Source organism: Etheostoma spectabile, chromosome 15 (assembly GCF_008692095.1).
Source record: "Etheostoma spectabile isolate EspeVRDwgs_2016 chromosome 15, UIUC_Espe_1.0, whole genome shotgun sequence".
In the NCBI taxonomy this organism is placed as follows: Eukaryota; Metazoa; Chordata; class Actinopteri; order Perciformes; family Percidae; genus Etheostoma; species Etheostoma spectabile.
In genome coordinates, this window is record NC_045747.1 from 17,019,008 (window position 1) to 17,042,061 (window position 23,054).

A 23,054-nucleotide genomic window follows, 5' to 3' on the forward strand; every position below is an offset into this window, starting at 1 on the left:
TTAATATCCCTTCCACCAAACTTTTGTACATGTACAAGGGGTGTCCTCCTGAGTCACACAGACATAAAGTCTGATAATAAAGTGATAAAAAAAAAAAAAGAGGATGTGATCACGAGTGACCATCTAACCAAACACAGAGAAGACAACAATGTAATGCACTGCCTGACCAGGGACAAGTCAAGGCACATTTATTTGTAGAGCACATAAAATACAATTTGAAAAACAAATAGATAAATAGCTCTAACAGATTAAATTATTTTGAAGAACGCAAATGCCAATGTGTAAAGTTGGATCTTTAGCTGTGATTTCAAAGTGACAATAGATGGCTAGGGAAGACTGACTTACACACACAGAGAGTTGCAGGGGTGAAAAGCCTCTTACATACATAGTTCCTGGTAAATTACTGAGATAGCCGTTTTAGGTACCACTAGAGAGTTTCACTATTCACACATCAAAAATAGATTCAGGAACACGTCCATCTTTTGCCTTTTCACACATGCCATCGCAATGCCAGACTAGATGGGTTGAGGGACAGTCCAGCAGATGGCGCTAATGCAACCCTTATGGTTGCTAACCCTCATAAAACTAAAAAAATAAGATGGGGCAAGGCCGGATTTACGTTTATCTTGTTTTCAGGAACATGGTGGGCTAGAAGCAGTTTTTTGCCAATGTTCTTGTTATGTATTTAATTTTCAACGAGATTGCTTCTTAGTTATCAAATCACCTGCGAAATAATGGAACTTTACAAGGTCTTGAGGTGGGGAATTTGCGGTAGAGATTGTCACTGAGAGCTGAAATAAACACATCTTGTTGAATATGAATAGCTTGGTAACACCTTTTTATTACTTTAGACAGTTAGGTAGGCGTTCATCTTCTAAGGTAACAAAACCATGTAAGAAAGTCTCCAGCAGGGCTGGGCAATATATCGATATTGTATCAATATGAGGCTTGATATTGTCTTAAAATTTGGATATTGTAAGTGTTTTCTTTTCCTGTTGGTAAAGGCTGCATTACAGTAATGTAATTTTTTGAACACACCAGACTTGCCTTTTTGCCCACATAGTTATTATATAAACATAATGGATCGTAATTCATCAAAAATCTCATTCTATGCATATAGTTGTCAACCTTACAATATTGACATCAAGGTATTTAGTCAAAAATATTGAGATATTTGATTTTCTCTATATCGCCCAGCTCTAGTTTCCAGATCTCTAAAAGGAAGACCTTTTTTTTTTTTTTTTTTTGCTCGCTATCAACCAAATGTGAACAAAGCTACTGCTGATGACTGAAATTATTAGTTTGTCAAATTTGAGCGCAGATTCAAACAGGACGCCTACATTTCTGTGAGGCTGACCACACAAGCCAGGCCTCTAGTTGGGAAGTTGGGTGTGGAATAAAAGGAGTATAGGGCTACATTTTGGAAGATTGGTGACAGGATCCTTTAAATGTGAAAGGTTTGCCGTTAACCCCCTTCTACTGACTTCTATTTCATTACAGAAGGTTTATCATATCCAGCAGTCTGTGGAGTTTAAATGAACTGATTTGGTATTCTCACCCCCTTGTTAAGTCAATGCTTAAATCATGTTGATATTTTCAAAGGTAAGTGGCCCGACTCAAGTTAGCTATTAGAGAGCCAAGACTTTAGTCGGTGGTACTGTACTGCCAGCAGCCTGGAGCTGAGTTTGCAGACTAACACACTGTCTGATGTCTAATATCAAAATTAATTTTAAATGTTTGCACTGCTATCAGATCAAAACCAGAGGAGATTCCCTTTCCTCTGTTTTTAATTTTATTATTTATTCATTAATTCTTCTCCCTTGTTTTACAACATACTTGTGAATCTTATGTCAATAAAAATTAAATCATCTATAAAAAAGGCAAATCTAATATTTTTAATTATTCAGTTTAATTAGCTGTACAGAATCACATGCTTTATATAATTCTCTAAAAGTCTGTATTTTCTTCCTTTGGAATCGACAACAGCGCTTGTTTTTCTTGCATAGGTCTTAAATTGTACATGTAACCCCCCCCCCCGTCTTTTATTTTCTTGACAGTCTGGTGTGCCCGGAGCTCAAGGCAATCCAAATCCCATTGGACAGCAGCCAGGTGTGGCCAATAAGATTGTGGCATGGACCGGTGTTCTGGAGTGGCAAGAGGTAATACCTAGTAAAAGGTCTGATTTTGAATAGTTGGTGGCCTGAAAACAAAGCAGTATTCTAACCTTTTAAGAGCAAGTGATGTTTAGATCGATCCCTGCAGTTTGATTAGAATCACATAATCGTACTGATAACTGAATGTTAAGTGGTTAGGAGGTAACTTTAAATACGGATACTTGTACTTTACACTCTTTCCAACTGTATGTATCTAGTATCTAGATATTTATATTTTTCAATATTTTTAGATGCTATGTATTTATATTTATCACCCTACATGCTCTGCAATCCCATATAAAGATTTAAGCATTCATTTATTGCAATTCCTATAAATAATAACTTGACTTTTCCACAGTGTTTATAATTGTTTCTGTGCTGTATTCTTTTTCAGCTGTGAACTTTGCATAAATTTCATACTACAGTGTACTGTGGTATGACAATAAAGAAATCTTGAGTTTTGTAGGCCTGCGAGGTTAGAATTGATATCACAAATCTCTGCCACAATTTTTATTTTTCACGCCAAGTGTAATGTTTGTTATTATATTATTTTTGGCACATCGCGCATCACCACAAGTCTGTAAACATAGAGGCTTCAATGAATAGAAGAGAGAGCACTGCAGCGCTGGCGAGCGCTTTAAAACCTTTTTTTACAGTCTGTGTTTAAAACTCACAGAAGAAATTAGTAGCGTTTGTGATACAGTCAGCTCGTTAAAATAAATGAGAATCGAAAGTCATAAAAATAAACCACAAACAGGGGTGAATCGAGATCGTGATTTTATAACGATTAATCGCGCAGGCCTGCTAGTAGGAGTAAAGCTCAGCGTTGTGGCTCAGGTGAAAGCTATCCTAGTTCAGGAGTCCCAAACTTTGGTCCTATAGTTCAAGGCAACATAAGTCAGTTGAAGGAACAGTTCAACAAGTTGGGAAGTGCACTTATTGCCTGTTCTGCTGAGAGTTAGATGAAAAGGTTGATTCCACTCTCATGTCTGTACGGTAAATACGAGACAACAGCTGGCTAGCTTAGCTTAGCTTAGTTTAGCTTAGCTTAGCGTGGCGACTGGAAACATGGAGAAACAAATAGCCTTGCTCTGCCCAAAGGACACATCTGCTTCCCAGCACCTCCAAAGTTCACGTTAAAATCACAAAACCAGTGTTTGTTTGTTTTTATTGTAAAAACAGCAAGTCATGGTTTTATTGGACTTAATGTACAACAGGTTTTTTCACTTCCAGCTTTCCGTGACCATCATCACGGTCTAGGAGCGTTCCCTGTTGTGAGTGGTAAAAACCACCTGTCATCGGTTATTGTACAGTATGATTAATTATTTTACCGTTGTACTAATATTGCTTTAACTCAAGGTCAAATCAAATTAGTTTGCAGTTGCTGTGCTGAGCCAGGGAAATGGATGTTAATGGCTCTTATGCCACACTCATGAGACCTTCAAGCGTTTGTGTTTGTGGACGGACTCGGATCAATCGCCTCCATCGACTATAGTCTCATCCTCCCTCTTCTGTTTGTCAGAATTATCTTAAGTCAGTTAAATGGACGGGAATAAGAATGGGAAACTTAGGAAACTCTAAATCTTGCCTGTGAGTGTGTACAGCCGCAATCAACCTGAGTGGACAGATTAGGAGCATGCCGCATTGCTCTTAATCTGTTATTTCCTCCTCCAGTCCCCTCATTAGTCTTTCAGCTCTGTAAGTGATTCTCCTCTGGAGTAATCTGTAACGTTGAGGAGAATTACACCACAGACGCTAAAACTCGTTTGAAGAAATAGTTGTTGGGAAAAATACAAAAATAAAAGCTCTCACAAGGGATGCCAGCACACTTGGCTGGAGCTTGCTCGGAATCTAGTGTTATCAATATGGTTTGCTCTCTATTGGCTGAATTTCACTCTGTTAATTCCTGAAAGCTTTTGTTGTCTCAAATGTGGGCTAACTTTTCAGAATGGTTTTGCTAACATCATTTTTTTTAATCTGTTCTTAATTTAAGGTAGAAGTGTTTTTTGGATAGGATTTTTTTTGTTGCTCTCCCCATTTTTAATGCCTGCTTTAGAAAGCCCTGAAACTAGATGACCCATTAGTCTGCAGAGAAACCCCATCACAAAGCATGTGTAATGGACAGCACAGGGGCTACAGTAGGCCTGACTAATATGTGATCGATTGATCATTGATCCTGTATCGATGCCCTGAAGACGAAGCATGCTGGCGGTTTTCCCAAGGGGGGTTGCAGTATTGATGCGCTTAGAAAGTACTTCTTTTTTTTCTTTTTCTTTTTTCAAGCTTGACATTTTACCAAAGAACAGGTTATCTGCGGGTCTTTAAAAGTCCATCCATCCGCCCATTTTTTAATTGCCTGTCCTAAATAGGGTCAAAGTGGCAAAAGGGTGAGCAGGGGCAGCCCACATGTCCTTTTCCTCAGCGATTTTCTGCAACTGCTCCAAGGTCAGCTGGAAGATGTAATTCCCTCAGAATGTCCAGGGGTTTTTCCCTGGCGTCCCCAGCGTCCCCAGCAGTTGTTCATTCCCAGAGCACCTCAGATGTCTCCTCAGACAGTTAGGAGGCATCCTTAGCTCGCTACGAGTCAAGTCAGTGAAATGGTTTATGTGTCACAACAGCAACCCATGCACCCCATAATCAGGCAATGCCTCTGCACTTCTCTTTTGCCAAATTAAAAAAAAGCACGTGTAAAAAAATTCCCACGTCCATTTAATTAGTTGCGAAAGTAAAAATGTTGGCCACCATAACTCTTGAATCTGAGGTTGGACAGTCATTTGAAGTGTCTTTTCCAGCACTTCGGCGTAGGCTTTCTCAGTAGAACACACAGTCCAGTCCTCCTTTTAAAGTACAAAATATATCTAAAGGTGAACCATTCTCAAAGTATTTCAATGTGTTAAAAGCAGTAGTCCACTCTAAACTTTAAGGGGCCAGTAGTAGAAAAAGCTCAGTAAAATGTTACGCAAACATCATTTATATTAGATTTTTTTCAATGAAGAGAAGGGAGAGCATTTTATACAGTCTGTTTAAAACTCACAGAAAAAAGTAGTAGCATTTGTGATGCAGTCAGCTCGTAAAATTAAATCAGAATCAAGGTCGGAAAAAAAAAATTAAGTTATTTAAAGTTATTTAAAAATTAAATTGTGAACAGGGTGAAATATCTCATTGAATTGTAGGTGTGGTGGATCTACCGGCCTTCTTTTGTTGGTTTGGTCACAGGTTCGTGTGGGACTTTAAGATGTTGTGCTCCAGGTGTTCTTTAGGCTCACTGTCTAACTTTACTCTTTTTTTTTCGTGTCATTCCTCACCTCCCCCCTTTCCTGCAGAAGCCTAAAGCCTCTTCTATGGATTCAACCACCAAACTGACACGCTCTCTGCCATGTCAAGTTCATGTAAACCAGGGGGAAAATCTGTGAGTAGCCAATCAAACACTATTGGGTGGGGGGGAGGTGTTGTTTCGTGCAAATAGTTTACGGCTGGCATTGTGTCTCCAAACAGAAACACGGACCAGTGGCCACAGAAGCTCATCATGCAGCTGATTCCACAGCAGCTACTGGTGAGACCATATTCTTTAGCTTTTGTTGGAGTGTGTGGTGACACTTGCTTATTGTTGATGCATAACTCTCGCCCTCTCTTGCCCGCTTCTTCTGTAGACAACCTTAGGTCACCTCTTCAGAAACTCTCGAATGGTTCAGTTTCTCTTCACCAACAAGGACGTGGAGTCTCTGAAAGGCTTGTACCGCATTATGGCCAATGGCTTTGTAAGTTTTCCAGCACTCTAGCTTTGTGAAGTTAAAATGTGTTTTCCCTCCATGTCCCCAAACTCATCCCTCATTCAGCTTAGCTCAGTACATTTTCCATGAGTGCCAGTCCCACTTCTGTCCAGTAGTTGGACTGAACATGAAGCTGTGTTGCAGTGTTGTGCTAAAGACTCTAGAGGGGGCCATACATTTAGTCCCTTTCATACCAGATAGTATGATTTTAAACATGCTTTGCCGTCAGTACAGACAAAACCCTTTTTAATTGTTTGGTTTTGATTCATTCCAGAAGGCAAGCATAATGATAGGGGTTTTGCCAGTGTGGTGCATTGTTAATGAGGTAATACCATTGAGAAATAGCAGAGGCATTAATAGTATTCAGTCCAGCTGAGCGCTGCCTCTTTGCCGGAATTTGATTTACGGCTCAGCGAAGGCACAGTATGAATTAAGTTAATACCATTTGCATTCAATTTATAAAACCGATATGTTTGATTGGGCAAATGAGCTCAGGAGTACGTTATGCCCCCAAGCCCGCCCGAGCCCATCCCATAATTACGACAGGGTCCCATGTCAAGGTCTCAATCTACCCTGTGACCCTCCCCGCAGGCCGGCTGCGTCCACTTCCCCCACACTACCTCGCCCTGTGAAGTGCGGGTGCTGATGCTGCTCTACTCATCCAAGAAAAAGATATTCATGGGCCTCATCCCTAACGACCAGAGCGGCTTCGTCAATGGCATCCGGCAAGTCATCACCAACCACAAACAGGTCCAGCAGCACAGAGCGGTGAGTGGTGATAGGAGGAGGACGTGGGGCTGGTGGGGGGAGAGAGGAAGGTTTCAGTGCGGAGACCCAAAGGAGGTGATAATGAGGAGGCATTATAGAAGAGCACGGGGGAATTGGGGAACATTGTTCACGGCATTAAGGTGCATTGTTATTGACATTTCATTTAGACCGCCCAGTGTCTTCACAGCAGCCGCTAACGTCTCTCACTCTAGCAGAAGCTAAGGGGGCTAGCATTAGCTAAAGTACTACTGCAACATTAGCCGACTGTTGCACTCCCACTTCATTATCTCTGCGTAAGTGAGGGAAATAATAGGTGCAATACATATATGCACTCTTTATGTTAAAGTGTTTGCATCCTTAACAACATTGTCTCTTTAACACAGTGCACTATGTACTGTGTTAACGGTAATTATACTGTGTTAACATCCATTTACAGCCTCCCACCTTTTAAGCTATTCTTTATACAGTACACAGTGCCTATAGTGTTTATAATTTTTGTTTGGTACAATTGGATGCTAACTGTAATAATTGCAGCACCTAAAGTAGTCTTTAAGCTTACAATTGTTTTTTTAATGGATTTGATTATTATTTACTGTAGTATGAGATTGTTACTATTGGTGGGTTTGTCATTTTTAGAGCTGAAATGATTTGATGATTAGTTTAAAAAAATGTTCGTAAGTGATCAAGCGTTGCCCCAAATCTGCTGGTTCTGGCTTTCTAAATGTGAGACTTGGTGGTTTCTTTGGTTCATTTTTTGCAATTTTCATTAATCAAAAAAAGTTTTTTGAAACTAATCTGAATTCAGTTATTTTGACTGATGTTTCAATTGCGATATGATTTGCGATATTAGGTGGAATGATAATTTCCACATGATTTATTTCTCGTTTTTCTTTGGAAACCATGATTATGGTGTGATTATTGCAGGGATCTTTACCGAAAAAAGATGCTTTAAGTTCAGGACATCTCTGCAGCACCACCACATGCAGCACCACAGTATATCATTCAATAATTTAACTAATATTGCAGCTCCTGCTATTTGAAAATTGCAGTAGGCCACATTGCGATTTCGATACAATTTGGATTAATTGTTCAGCCCTGATCGGAAACATAGTCAAACAGATAAATCAATAATGAAAATAATTAGTAGTTCCATTCCCAGTCCTATTACACCTGTCTTGTTTTACGACCTGTGCAATGTAATGTCATACCAGCAGTTTAAAAGTACATTCATTTTCCTCATCGGTTGATGCTATTTCACTGTAAACCAACAAGGCGTAATAACTTCATAATAACAGAATATGCTGACTCCATCATGTTTGCTTTAGTTTTAAAAATGTGGAAGGTTGTAGATTCAGCATTAAACAAAGCACAACTCGGCTCACTATGAATTTTTAACTCCAGGCTGCCCACATGTTAACATTACATGAGACTCGCTGTAAGAGGAACGGTAGAGGGGCAGTGGTGTGTGCCAATCTTTTGGGACAGGAGGAGAAGGAAATCTAGAGACAAGACCCGTCCTTTCAGCCTCTCTGCTAAAGGTAGAGCCCTTCTTGTCTCGGAGTTCATTACAGGTTACAAATGCTGCTGTCTTGTCCACATGACATGGAGATTTCACTTTCCCTCTCTGCTCATCTTGATCCCTGGAGACAGGGTGATTTAAAATGTGTCCCCTGGATTAGCTGTCTTTTCCATCACAGGGCTCCACTCCAGCTTATTGCATCCAGTGAGGAGGGATGCTGCATCGCTCTGAAACAATGCAGCATTTAAAAAGGAGGCCCGTTGTCTGGTTTACATGAGTTAGATTCAATTCTCTTCACAGCCTGCTCTCATCAGTGGTGATAGCGCTTGTTTACTCACCCTGCTAATTTTATGTCTTTTTCGGAAAAAAAAGCGCGTCAGCCCTATATGTAACTCCAAGCCGTGTTTGTTTGAGCATCAGGGCATTTAGAGAAGGCAGAAGACATGAAATTCTAATGAAGATTTTCCCCTTTTTTTTTTTTTTCTTCTTTCTGGCTCTTGTGTATCATCACATATTCAGTGCTGCATTGCTAATACGGAAGCGCTACAGCAATCTTAACGTAATTAAAATTTCAATTTGGACCAGTAGTTAAGGTTTCTCTGTGTAAAACCCTGGAGTGGCGTTCTTCAGGAACCAGATTGCAGTTTGTTCTGTTTACAGCAAGACCAAATTGAATATTTGTCCCTGCAAAGTGATGCGAGCCCTAAATCGTGAGCTGGGATTTTACAGGTTACTGGGCTAAAGACAGGAGATAAATCATGGACAGGAGATGAGAGAAAGAGGCATCTGTTTTGTCAGTTCCCTCACAAGACCTGAAGCTGTGTGTTGCTCTGCTTATTGTTGGTCAGAAAAAGAAAACGCACCATGCATTAGCGCAATCCCAGGGTGACTTGTTCAGGTTCAGCAAGATGGATGGGTGAAGGGGTTTTTCCATTGCATTTTTCCTCCCGAGTCTGTAGTTAATAATTTGTGTTTTAGAAGAGGGGTGAAACCCCCTCATTCCTCCTCGTCTCTCCTTCAGTGTAAAAAAACAACAAGACACGAGATACCACAGCACCTGCACAGCACAGCTAACTCAGGAGCCCTTCTGCCTCTTTCACAATGTTCCCTTTTAAGCAGTTATCAGTCAGATTGGGATTTTTTTCTTCTTTTTTTTCAGCGATAGGTTGCTTCCTTTCTTCTTTCTCTGCGTTTAATTCCAGATAGATACTGTATATTACTTTTTCCACTCCAGACTTTTGCTAATGGCTTTAGTCATCCAGTTTCAGTTTGAACACCGCTGCAGGTGGTGCTTGAAGTTAAGTCTCCACTAGTGTATCATCATATCCATGTTGGTTTTTTGCTTTCCATCTGCACACTCACAAAGTGAATATTTGGTTTCAGCCCAACACTCTGAAGGTTGGTAGCACAGTCAAAACCCATTACATGCGGAAAAAATGTTGACTGGAAATCCAGATTATGGATCTATTATGGCAATATAAGAATATCCAAAAATCTTTCTGGAATATATTCCTTTATTTGGACAAGAGGCTTGCATGTTCACCTTTTTTCAAAATGGGTGTGATTGTTTTTAATACATAGATTTAAATCTATTTTATAACAATTCTGACAAGCCCATATGTACTTAGAAAGAGTTATGTATAAGGAATGTGGGACAAAATCCACAGTTCTCTTTGCCTTCAAATCTCAGAGCAGATTTGGCACTAAACAAAAAGTAACCTTGGAAGATACCCACTGGATTTGTCTAACTCAGACAGCCGAAGCCTCATATCAGCTTCAGCTGAACCTCAGAATAAATCATTGCACAAAACGCAGAGTAAGGAGACTGTTTCCAATCACTCAAATTGAAATTGCTTAAAGAAGCGATCTGTTTTGGGCCAGTATGAGAATGAACAATGAATTACAGCGAGCAGTAATACCTTTACTCTACTTAGGGGCTTATGAGTAGTTATGTATTTAATTATTTATCCCCAAAAAAATCTCTCTTTCAAGCAAACGTGTATAGAATTGGCAACAATTTACATACACAGAACATGCTTGTTTATTGATTGACTCAACAGATCACAGTGAGCTTGACTGTTGCGGTGTGCTTGAGTAAAGCAAGTCGCCACAGGCACCTTTAGTTCTCAACAAGAGGCAAAGACGGACGAAAAAAGGGCTTGCACCGGTATTTGTACTTGTCAACTTTAACGTGGTAATGAGTATACAGGTGAAGCAGAGGTGAGAGTGACACTTTTGCATTGCTGAGTCGATATGTGAAGGTGATGAAGTGTTCCAGCAAAAATATACTTTCTGCTGTTTCACTTTCTCTCTGTTCCTATGTAGCAGTTGGGCGGTGGAGGTCCCATGCAGCCTGGTCAGGTCGCCCCCAACCAGAACTTCCTCAACAGGCCCCCTGGCCCCCTTCCTGTCTCCCACGGCAACGTCCAGCAGCAGGTAAATGAACCCACTCTGCGCTGGCATGTCTGCCTGGGTCTCCACACCAGTTTCCCTTTCACTTTGCCTGTTATTGACACCTTTACTGCCCTGGTACCCACTGATTTTTTTGCATGCATTTACTGGTAACCCTTTCCTCCACTGTCCTCTTTATTTTTCACTCTTCCACCACTCTTCCCCTCGCCTCCTTCTTTTTGATCTGTCCTGTGTCCAGTCTGTGGTGGTGGGCATGCCCTCTGTTAGTCAGGTCTCTATGATGGAGGAGCAGCAGAGGCAGAACAACATGGTGAGACCTGCAGTAGCCACTTGACATAAAAAGCAACATGTGTTTTGGCTTTACTGTATTACAGCATCGTTCAGTTTTAGGTTTTATCCTCTTCAGCTAGGCAAATGGCATGTTTTATATAGCTGCATCCAACAGATTTATCAGTACAATGCACATTTTTCAACACAAAGTCCTTTAACTATGTTAAACTCAATCCCAGGCTTTGGGGATTTCCTGTTTTTCATGTTTTTAAGAATCCTGTGTTATACATGTACAAAACACAGACACACACACTGTCACTCCTATCCCACCTTTACATTAAATTTTGTTGACGCTCTATATATCAGAGGTTGCACACCTCTGGAGTAACTAGGAGTTAAGTGTCTTGCTCAGGGACACATTGGTCGTTGTATCGCAGTGGGAATCGAACCCAGATCTCCCACACCAACGGCATGTGTCATATCCGCTGCGCCATCACCACCCCACCTCTCAGCATCAGGCCGGCGCACAGCTAAATTCCTACCAGCATGTGTTGGTTTCACCACTCCCTGTTGAATGTTCCCCATGTAGCATGTTTTATTGACAACATGCATGCATGCGTTTGCATATATTTTGGAATAACAACTCTTTGCATAGTGCATGAAGTGACATGCATAATGCACAGATTGAATCATGTTCCAAACATGACATCCACCGTGTATGACTGTTATCTTTTATTAATTCCATGTGAAACATTGCAGACAATAGCTTCGCTAACCTTAAGGTGGTACACACTCCTTGGTGGTTCCGTATGATGACCAACTAAGAAGTATTTTTAACACATTCAAGTTGATGAAAAACAAACAAAAACAACTGATAGTACGTGACCACTGGCTCGTGTTGATCACGAGTAACCAAAATCTTCAGAAATTATGGTATCTGTATGTTCTATATATACAAGTAGGTCATAATTGGTTTTCTTATATGACTTGAATGCAACGTCTTAAACTTTCCTTCAGATGACGATGAGAGCAGCTGGACCAGCCAACCAGCAGCCGCCGGTCAGTGGTGCCCCACCCAACCAGGTCGCACAAAGCGGACAAGCCCAACCACAGGGTCCCATACTCCGCCTCTCAAACCCAGGAGCCAATCCACAGCTTCGCAGTCTTCTCCTGAGCCAACAGCAGCCAGTAAGAGTGCAACAAATGGCTTTGTAGTAAATGTCTCATACAGGAACTGCTCTTCTGGAAGTCTGCGTTTTTGTGGAAGTTAATGTGGCTCCTCTGTCTCTGTGTCCTCGCAGCAGGGTGGGGTGTCTCACATGCCAGGCATGATGTCTCACCAAGGTCTAGGGCCACAGTTGGTCCATCCGACACCAGGAGGGGGGGCTCAAATGCAGGGCCAGTGGAGGCAGCCCTTGGCAGGTCAGCAGGCAACCCCCACAGAGGTGGAAAGAGTTCAGAAACATGTGACCCAAGTAGACATGACATTTCCGAATATAGGTCTGAAAATATTTATGTGTTTTGAAGGGGAATAAGTTTGATATCCAAAACAATTTAGAACAACTACAAAGACTCACGTTGCTTGAAAAAGTTATCAAAACAACTGTCGCATCAGGCATTAAAGTAAAATTTAGAAAGACCTTAAAGAGTGATTCTAATTCTTTTTATTTCTTTTGCTGCACCTAATGTCAACTATACATTAATAAAGACTTTATATATATGCACACATATATATGTGTGTGTGTATGTGTATATATATATATATATATATATATATATATATATATATGCATTTTTACTAAATAATTATCCTTTCCCCCAATTTCACATGCATCCGATCCAACAAAAATCCAGTTGCATCCACATTCTATATTTGCTCATTGTTTGTTGTTCAGGTTTGATTTTCTGACCAAATAGTACAGGAACGCATCTAGTGTCATTGTTGACTTAGAAGTCCCGGGCGTCTGAGCTTTGAGGCAGTACATTTATGCACATCGTAAACCTTTTAAATCACTGTACACAACAGTAAAGCACCTTGGTGTTTGCCTATGTCAATCAAATCTCAAATGCCTCTTAGTTGGCCTTCCTGGCCAAATTAATGGAAACAGATGGCTGCATGGGAGAGAAAACAACATGCTTGAAAAAGTATGGTATGATTTGGAAAACAGTGTGTACTAACATAAATAATTTCAAGATTCAAAATCCTTTTATTAACTCAACAACAGGGAAATTCGCAACGTTACAAGGGATAGTGAAAGAAAGAACAAAAAGACACTCAGATAAACAAACAATAAATTATTGTATCAGATGTAGGGGCCAAGCTGGGACTTTAAAATGCAATTGTCATTCAAACTCCAGGATTCATTGTACTTACTGTATGTTTGATTAAGACTAAGACAGTATCCTGGAAAAGTAGTTAAATCTCTAAATCTCTCTTTAACCCCCCCCCCCCTCTCTCCCAAACATCCCAACCTGTGTGCAGGTCAGATGATGATGCCTGGAGGCCAGAGAGGTGCTGTGCCCCAGCCTGGGATGCCCCAAGTCTCCAGCGTCATGGAGGATGAAATGCTCATGGACCTTATCTGATTGAGCATCAGGAACAGGATTTTTTTTTTTATATATATATATCTCAGCAGCCATTTCCCTTTTTGGACACTTGTATCCGCTTTGTTGCTTCATTGCTACAAATATTCAACAAACTTAAGGAACAAATCATGAGTATTTTCTGATGTTTTGTTGGGTTTTTTACAGGACTGAGCAGCTGAAGTTAATTAGGGGCAGACAAAATGCATGCGTTAGTTTTATTTTTTTTATTTTTCATGTTGACGGTCAAACCGAGAGCACGCTACTCACCGGAGGAAGCCCAAACAGGGCAAACAGTCAATCATGTTATGATTCTGAAAACTCTACTTTTCTATACATTTTTTTTCTTTTGAAATTTTATCATAGAAATTTGAAATAGTGATTTTTTTCTTCTTCTTCTTCTTTCAGTTCAGATTTGTTTTGTTAGATTTTTTATTTTTATCGATAAAGTTGTTTTATGAGGAAAAAAATAAAATTATGGAGTATAGATCATGTAAGATGTTGTCGTCATTGTGAATTTGGTTTTGTTGTTTGCTTTGCATGCATATGGAGATGTTGTGCTTGTGATGGCCAGCCAGAGTCTCCACAGTCCCGCTTCCCCCTGTGTGACTGCAACTTGGACCCTTAAGGTCAGCGAGAGACTGAAATAGACACAGTAATAGATAGTTCAGTATCTTTTTGTGCCAAATAGAGTCACAGTGTTAATTTTAACTACTCCAATATGTCGTGGAACCATAGAGAGTCCCCTTGTGCCAAGTAGTCCTACCAGATGGCGTCAGTTGGCCATGGTTCTCTTGGCATAACGTACAATCAGGCTGACCGCATGCGCACATGGCACAGACTCCACGTACGTGGCCACAGTCTGCTTTTGAAACGTGCACTCACGTGCATCGAGTGCACCCACCTGCACACCAACAAACACCATCCCGTCGTGTACCTGACGGTGGCTGCTGAAGCTGCCGAGCCGGCCGTGCACGTGGAGAGAAACAGGCATGAACTATTCTCAACCTCACACGTACGCTCGTGACACGTTCACCTATCGGTTTGTGCATTTTTTTCTTCACTCTTGGACACTCTGTATACACACACACATACTCACCATCGGAAGTGATGTCAGTCCCTGTCACCTGGGAGACAGAGACGGTTGCTAAGAAACCGTGACAGTGGGTTCTTGTGTCTGAGCTTTTTCTCGGCCCCGCTTTCACATGGACTCACACAGATAGACACTAGTCCCTCAGTGGCTGGTGTTCATCCCTCCCATCCCTTAATCACTGACCGGCCCTCAGAGCCCGGCTTAGCTTCACTTTATCTTCCTCTCTCTCTCGCTCTCTCGCTCTCTTACTCTCTCGCTCTCCCTCCGTTTCCATCTATCTGCCTCTATCTCACCATCAAGCTATTAGCGCCTGTCTGAACTCATACGTATTTCAGTATCTCTTTTATTAACGCCAAAAATGTTCACAGGTCCACGTGATGAGCTGTTGTGGTAAATGGAATTGGGCCTAAACTGACCTCCAATCATGAGACAGATATATATATATATATATATATATCATTATTATGTTTTTTTCATTCCTAGCCTCATGTAAGCTCCAGCAATTTGATGTTTCTTTTAATTGACGCTTTGTAAGGAGAAGTCTGGTTCCAGTTGGGTTCCATGGCTCATGGTGTTAGTATGTCAACATGGCGGTACTGTACGTGTGTGTCCACATTGTATTCATGCACCGAACCATACACCTTAGAGACATAAGAAAGTAACTTGAGGCTCTGGGAAAGAGCCATGATCATTTAGTTCCACAGTTGAACATAACCTGACAAGAAATAAACAGTAGTAGAACTGGTAGCCGAACGGTTACTGCGCATGCTGCGCGTGTGGGAAATTAAGCAAACAAATGCCTCAAGATATCCAAGAATTTACCTAAAAAATGCAATTTAGAAAAATGATTCGAAAGAATATATATTTATTAATGTAGGCTAGTTATCTTAATCCTACATTAAGCTGTTATTCTCATTCAACTCATTTAATTTCCATTTCAGTCTCTAAATTACACTCACACAAACAGTGCTGTTTAAAGCTCTGATAATAGCAATGGTATGCTTAGTATTTACTCATGTTGGCACAGGGTGGTTTAATCTTGGTGCATTACACCAAGATTAAAAAGCAGCAACTTTATGCACTAGTTACTTTTTTTTTTGTAAATTGCTCCCAACATTTTGTAAATACTAAAGACTTTTTAGACGTGGAGGCAAAAGTGCCCCCCCCCCCCCCCCAAAGATATTTTTTAACTTCCTGCACTGATGCCATGCATCAGTGTAAATGCAACATCCCCGTTTCCATTCCAACTCTGGGACCTTTTTGTTGCATGTCATACCCCTCTCTCTCTCTCTCTCTCTCTCTCTCTCTCTCTCCTCTCTCTCTCTCTCTCTCTCTCTCTCCTCTCCTCTCTCTCTCTCTCTCTCTCTCTCTCTCCCTCTCTCTCTACTATATCAGTCTTCCTCTACACGTTCCTAGGTCTAATAGGCAAAATATGCTGGGGAAAAATCATTAAAAAAAAAAAGTAACCATCCGAAGACTTAATGTGTTGCTGAAGTGTCAACCTCTGACACTGCCGCTATGTCTGATCAGCATTGGACACTGGAAGGACTGCGTGGAGACCCAACAACTGGATTAGATGTTAATGTTTTAGAAATATTGGGGTGTGATTGAGTTCACAAATACTGATACATTAGGGCTGTTGCCTCATAGCTGTGACTCTTCTAATTGTGGCTTTGCAATAATGTCATAATTTGGAAATACAAATCATGATAATGTTTTCAAAATTATTAAAAGTCCTATGGCATGAAAATTTCACTTTATGAGGTTTTTTAACATTAATATGAGTTCCCCCAGCCTGCCTAGGTGGCTAGAAATGGTGATAGATGTAAACCGAGCCCTGGGTACCTGCTCTGCCTTTGAGAAAATGAAAGCTCAGATGGGCCGATCTGGAATCTTGCTCCTTGCCCCCCCCCCCCCCCCCCCCCCCCCCCATCCTCCTCAAAAGCTACAGACTCAGAAAATGGCACACACTAAGGAAAGCTCATTGTGAGACTGGCTCTAGTGGTGAATTCTGCACCAAGGCTGAATTTTGGGAAAGAGAACTTTTTCAATATGGTATTAGGGGACCACTAAGGTCTATATAAAAGCATCAAAAGAGCAACATGTCATGAGACCTTTTAAGGTTTCCATCTATTTGGCTCGTCAGGATTTGGGTCACAGTGGCTGGCGGTAAGTTAGGCAATGTATCCCCTGTCCTCTCCAGCCATGTCCTCCATCTTCTCCTGGGGAGATCCAGAGGAGTTCCCAGACAGCAACAATCCCATGTTTGATCAGGTCTTAGGGACAGACTGAGCAAACATAAAGGTGTAGTGAGGGTGAACTGGGAATGTCTGCTAAGGAGAACCTTGCCTCGCCACTCGCTTTCAGTGGGATTTTTCCTTTATTCCTGGGATGGCTGGAGAAATTGAAATGAGTGGGCAATGTTTACAGCCTCCGTTATGGAGGCAGCTGTCTTCATGTGCTTTGAGGACTTGGAGATCGTGTCCCATGAGGTGTCATGTGGGGGTTGCTGTGGGAATATGGGGATGTTGGGCGGTTGATATGAGCCACTAAAGCCATCTGGGCCTTATACACCCGGAAAGAAAGCAATAGCATGTTCTCTGTGGGTAGCAGGCTTTTGCCAACATGAAGTATTCTCTCACAAAAATCATTCCATTATTTCAAAATGGATGTTTAAGTTCTAGATGTAGAAAAAAAACATTATAGTAATGTTAAGAATGAAAAGAAAGCTGTTAAGCTTCTTTTTCTGTGAGGAGAGCATATAACTGCAGTAAAAAAAAAAAAAAGAGTTCACATTTTCATAATTCTGGGTCAAATGACACATCAACACAAAACAACACACATTTAAAGACTCACAAAAGCTAATGACTTTCCCCTGAATCAGATTTGGGATTGGCTTAAAAGATACCATATCGCTGTACTGTTTTTATTATTTTATCATAAGATCATCATCATCAGTATTATTATCAAGAGGAAATTCATGTGGTCAAGTCACTAATATATACTCAAGACACAAAAATCCTTGCACTGACCATCAGTAGCAGATTGCGAAGGAAGTCACCAATAAAACAAAGTTGTAACCGGTTGAAATATTTAGGACAAATGTATGACTACATTTCCTATGGTGACCAATTTCACCCCAAAAACCGGAGGTTCTCATCACTGTACAGACCAAAATGCAATGCAGCAAAATTCATTCTGCTGCTGTAACTATCCATTTCTGCAGTAAAGGTTCACTACACCTGCCCCCAGAGTCGTAGCACAACATTCTGGACCCTGTGCATATGCATTCTCTATTGGCCCCTGTCCCATCCACATCTATGCGTAGGGCCCTATCTGGCACCCGGCGCAGCGCAAAGCCCCAGTGTCTTTGCTATTTTAAGACCGACGAATTTCCCATCCTGCACCCCGTCGTTTAAAATGCACTTGTGTTCAGGTGAATTCTTGGTGTGTTGCTATTTTGCAGAAGCAGAAAGTGATCCGTTGACCAAGCCATTGCCCAACAAAAACCTGGTCTAAAGTCAGTAGCGCAGCATTTCATTGGTACTTTAACAGCGCATTAGTACAATGAGCCTAGGTTTATGCACAGCACGCGCACACACGCACACGCACACACACACACACACACGCACACAGAAGCGCAGCAGCACAAACACATGCAAAAGATGAAAAATAAAAACATGACGGTGCAAATCTGCCATCGCGCCTGGCTTTTATGGAATGGGAGGCGACGCTCTGATTGGTTTGTTGGATTTTTCGCCCAAAACACACTTAAGAATTAATAAAGACACTAACTAGGCCCACAACCCTTCTGAACCACGCGAACAGCGCACGGACCCATTTTTTTCTTCAGTCAAACAACCTAAAGTGGATTTGGACACGCCGCGAACGCACCTGCACCGTACGTGCTTCACGCCGTGCGTTTATGATCGTCATAATAGGGCCCAGTGTGCATTTGTGCCTCTTCACATTAAGCGTGATGCCAGCCATGTTTTCAGCATGTAGAATGTTCGCACTGGACAAATTGAAGTATCCAAGCACGCATATAAAAACTGGTTGATCTGTGGTGTTGATATACTACCAATTACTATCCCACAAAGCAATGTAGGCCTACAACAGAAATGATGACCTACTGATGTTTGGAACAATGGCACTGGTAATACTTTGGGGGGAAACAACAACTAATAAAACCTTTGAAAACAATGAATGCAAATTTTAAACTGACAAAAGTGCTTCAAAGTGACTGACAACCTTCAGCTCTGAGGAAATAAACCATTGTTCTTGTACACTAACTCTTAAAATCTATTTATTAAAAAGTTATGTTCCCTTTTATAATAAATCAAATATTTCCTTGAGGTGTCAATGAAGTGTCCTTTCTTCCAGCTTAAATTATGCAATTAGGACACAGTTAGAAATCACTAACTAAAAAAAAAAAAAAAGCAGGTATGACAACATAACTCATAACTCCTGTCATGCATTAAACATCTCAATATAAAAATTCACCGGTATGGAAATTTCCTTTAGCATGATTCAGAAATGTATGACATTTGCATTAAAAATGTAACTAAGAACTTTAAGTGCGGTTAACCTTGCCCATTGCATGCCTGCACTCAAAAGTCTTCGCTGTCTGACTGCTCTTTACAGCAGAATGGTTTGGTTGGTTGCGTGTAGCGATCTTTCGGTAAACCGCGATAAAAACGTTGGCGATCACAATTACCTGTTTCGTTTAAAATATCATAATTACCACGGTGTGGAAACCTTGTGTTTAATCCTTCCCAGCTTCATCCGAGTCTCCTGAAGTGGCCTACGACCTGGTTTTCTTGAAGTTGGAATCATGGCGGAAGGAGGAGATGGCCCTCTAATGGCGTTTTTCCACTGCTGGTAACAGCTCGACTCGCCTCGTCTCGACTCACTCTGCGTCCGTTTTCCATTGCAGATTGGGAAACGCCTCAGCGTGGCTGGTCACCATAGCTACGCAACCGGAAACTGCCATGACGTCATTTTCAACGCGACTCACACCAGCTACACACCTTCTTTTTTTACTGTCTGTAAGGCTACACACAATGGAGCGCGTCGAAGGTGTGTTGTTTTTGATTCTCGGCATGTGGCTACTTGCCACAGCCAGAAGAAAATTTTTGCTTCAAAAGAAGCTAAAAAAAAAAAAATTCACTGCTGAAAATCACTGCTTCTCATTCCGTGTCGCCCCCTCTAGCTCTCGCTGGATCCGCTCGTCCGCAACCAGAAACAAAAACGTCTTCACCTCCTCGGTTGACCACGGCGTGGTTTTGCGGCTTTCCATGGTGAATTTTGTGAAGTGAGAATAGTGCAGAGAGTAGATGATCTGTCGGCTGCTGGCTAGAATTTTTTTTAAATGGCGCGTTTGTTGGACACACACTCCGCACTCTTGTTTGCTGATGACGTACTGAGAAGTGACGATTCTCTCCGACCAACCAGCGGTCTGCAGGTTTCCACGTCACCTTTTGGTATCGCCTCAGCTCGCTTGGAACCTTGACTGAGGTAGTATTAAAAAAGTACCTGGTAGCAGGTCCCAGGGACTTTTTTTCGTCAAGTAGATACCACGCAGTGGAAGAGCGCCATAAGAGGACTGAGTCTGAAGCATGGGCATATTTTGGTTTTTAGAAGAATGCCGAGGGACAGCTGATTGAAGATAGTTTTGAACGTGAGGGAAAAAAAATGTTGCTGTTAAAGGCACTGAACCCACTTTCAACCCGTCAAAACTGAAAATCAACACTTTTTTTATCAATGTTTTTAACTTTTCCTTACGTTGTTGTCCTTTTTTTTGGATCACTTTTGACCTTTTTTTAAAAAAAAATTTGACACTTTTTTGACTTTTTCAACACTACGTAACACTAACTTATTAACTTTAGTTTTACAGTTATTTTTGGAATTAATGGTCAATAAACCTTCTTCATAGGAAATTATACCTAATGTTTGTGTGAGAAAAGCAGAAATTAGGAATTATTTAGACTAAAGTTAAAGGAATGGATGTTGATAATCACAGACTGGAAAAAGTCAACTTTTACTCAATACTATATTAAAACCAATAAAATTGAATAAGACACCCCAAAATGAATGAAAGTAGAGATTTATACTTGCCAAAGAGCGTTGTGAATCAATCATGTTTTTTTGGGTAATTACAATTGGGTAGTTAAAAAGAACATTGAAAATGGGTCAATTTGACCCGAGGACAACATGAGGGTTAAAAAACAGCACAATAATACCAAAAAACGTGATACTTTGTAACCGCGGTTACATTTTCATACCGTTACATCCTTAGTTGTGTGGCATTTTGGTTGTTGTCCTTCCCTGTTGTCGCCACGCGGAAAGAGGCAGTGGACCAGTTCGAGGGCCAGTTCGCGGAGGCTATGGGCTAAAGATGAAGATTATAGTACAGTCTGGTGGCAGAAGGGCTGCTTAGCATAATGGGGTCTATAGGCCTGGGGGCAGAGTTTATTTTACGCCCTGCCAGAGGAGGTGTTGACAAGAGCAGGAGGGACAGTCTTATTAGTAAGCCTCACCGCACCGAGTCGATGTGTTGTGATGGTCGTGGTGGTAGATGAGTTTAGCCTGCATGGAGAGATTAAGAGGAGGGTGCGGGTCGGAGGAGCATATAACACCTAGAATTGGATTTGTCTTCAGGAGCTGCTGGTTGAGGTCCACTTGGCTTGGGTGTGGGCAGATCAGTGGTATTATTGGGCCTAATGGATGCGGTTGCCAGATAGGGCTGTTTCTGATAAGGGAGCAGTATTGGCTTTAGTAGTGGAGACACAAGCTTGGTTAACGCTGTGTTTAAAAGAGCTGCTTTCTCTGTGGGTGAAAACACAGTGTTTCAGGACGTACACAGGCATTATGCGTTAGAGCGTTCAACCCTTGCTTGCTAGTCACAACAGCCCGAGTGTTCAATTTGGTATCACACAGGTTGGACACTCTGCAGCCGCTGGCGTGCTGTTTCACCATCAGATACGGATCAGGGCTCAGTTAGGGCCTTGGAGGCTGTGGAGAGTTCAGTTTTGAGATAGCGTGTGAGGAAAGGGGGGCGGGGGACGGGGGACGGGGATGGCAGAAACGGCAGGAGGAAAAAAGGCAGGCGGCGTGTTCACAACCCCACCGGCGTGTCTGCCCCTCTTCCTTTCGCCGTGCCGTTACAGCGCAGCACGACGATGGCAGAGGTTTCACCCGAGTGCAGCAACTGCAGCCGAGGCCCCCAGACCTGAACGTAACCCAGGGCAAACAGAGCGCCTGCACGTCTCTCGGCCAATATGCCAGCACAGCATAACACACAGCAACAAAAGGCAGAACACAGGAGGGGAGAGTAGCCTCATCCACAGGGCAGAGGCAGAAATACTAGATGGCAAGCGTTCTGTCTTCATATGAGGCGCATTAATCCTCACAGTGGCTCCCATCTTTATTCATTCATCGGCCTGTGGTGTCCACTCAATCAGTCAGTTAAAAGCTGGCCTGGTGGAGCAAGCCCTGCACACCCACCACAGGGAGGAGGGGAGGGAGGTTATACTCCACACCATATAGCCTGAGCAGACACTGCAGTACAGACATACAAACAGAGTGGGTTGGGGAGGAAATGTGAAGGGGCTCTTTTAAATAATGAGGCAGGGGGGAGGGGGGGGAGAAAGAAAGAGACAGGGGGAGATTAGACAACTGGAGGTGAAAAGAGATCAGCCTTGTATCAAGACTTAGCAGGATTGAAAGGTTCAATGTAAAGGAGAGAGTGAACAGTCAATATCAAAAGCGAGCAATAGGGAGAGATCCAGGACGACGACAACACCTCCACAGACTACAGAGGTATGTGTGTGTGTGAGAGAGGGAGGGAGAGAAGGAGGGAAGGACGTGGTGGTGGTGGTGGTGGAGAGTGTGTGAGAGTTAGAGAGAGGGAGGGATATCCACTGCACTGTTGTGTGACTGGAAATTTAATAGAGAGAGAGAGGGAGGGAGGCAGGAAGGCAGCAGGGGAGGGGAGAGGAGATAGAGAGGAAAGGAGCGACGCAATGCAAAAGCACTGGGCGAGAGAGCGTTGTTGTTGGAATTACTGAGGACCGGGACAGGCTGTGGATGCTGCTAGCCCCTCACTGCAGAGCGTGGGGCTGTGGGGAGGGAGGGGGGGTCAAGTGAGCGAGAACACATTGTGCATAAAGTGGAAAAGGGCGGCCAAGGCCGTGCGGAGTGTGCAATATTTAATAAGAGAGATACAGGTTGGCCACCCTGTTGCATCCAAACTGCATATGTAAGGGTCAGTCTTTACTTTGTTCCCCACATAAATCGTGTGTGTGTGTGTGTGTGTGTGAGAGAGAGAGACAGAGCAGAGCTTGAAGGAAGACACGTGTGTGAGGAGTGTGTGTGATAACACGTGCTTGTGATGGAGTGGCTGGCGTTGAGGTGCAAGAGCGATCCTCTGAGTCTCGATATAGAACGTTATCAATCCAGCACTAATCACCCGTCTGAAGGACCCC

The 23,054-nt window shown here is 42.1% G+C and overlaps 1 protein-coding gene across 7 annotated transcripts in view; it reads left to right on the forward strand.

Moving 5' to 3' along the window:
• The window catches only part of med25 (mediator complex subunit 25), a 25,774-nt gene extending 11,921 nt beyond the window's left edge, over window positions 1-13,853 (forward strand). For 3 of the 7 annotated variants that reach the window (XM_032537149.1, XM_032537151.1, XM_032537150.1), the window contains 10 exons: window positions 2,058-2,159; window positions 5,477-5,562; window positions 5,649-5,706; window positions 5,804-5,911; window positions 6,515-6,691; window positions 10,536-10,646; window positions 10,861-10,932; window positions 11,910-12,080; window positions 12,194-12,314; window positions 13,375-13,853. In XM_032537149.1, the coding sequence (XP_032393040.1) occupies window positions 2,058-2,159; window positions 5,477-5,562; window positions 5,649-5,706; window positions 5,804-5,911; window positions 6,515-6,691; window positions 10,536-10,646; window positions 10,861-10,932; window positions 11,910-12,080; window positions 12,194-12,314; window positions 13,375-13,478 (1,110 nt within the window). In that variant the 3' untranslated portion in view covers window positions 13,479-13,853. The remainder of the gene's footprint in view (window positions 1-2,057; window positions 2,160-5,476; window positions 5,563-5,648; window positions 5,707-5,803; window positions 5,912-6,514; window positions 6,692-10,535; window positions 10,647-10,860; window positions 10,933-11,909; window positions 12,081-12,193; window positions 12,315-13,374) is intronic. The other 4 variants (XM_032537152.1, XM_032537153.1, XM_032537155.1 and 1 more) reach the window with 4 other exon arrangements.
• The last annotated feature ends 9,201 nt before the right edge of the window (window positions 13,854-23,054 follow it).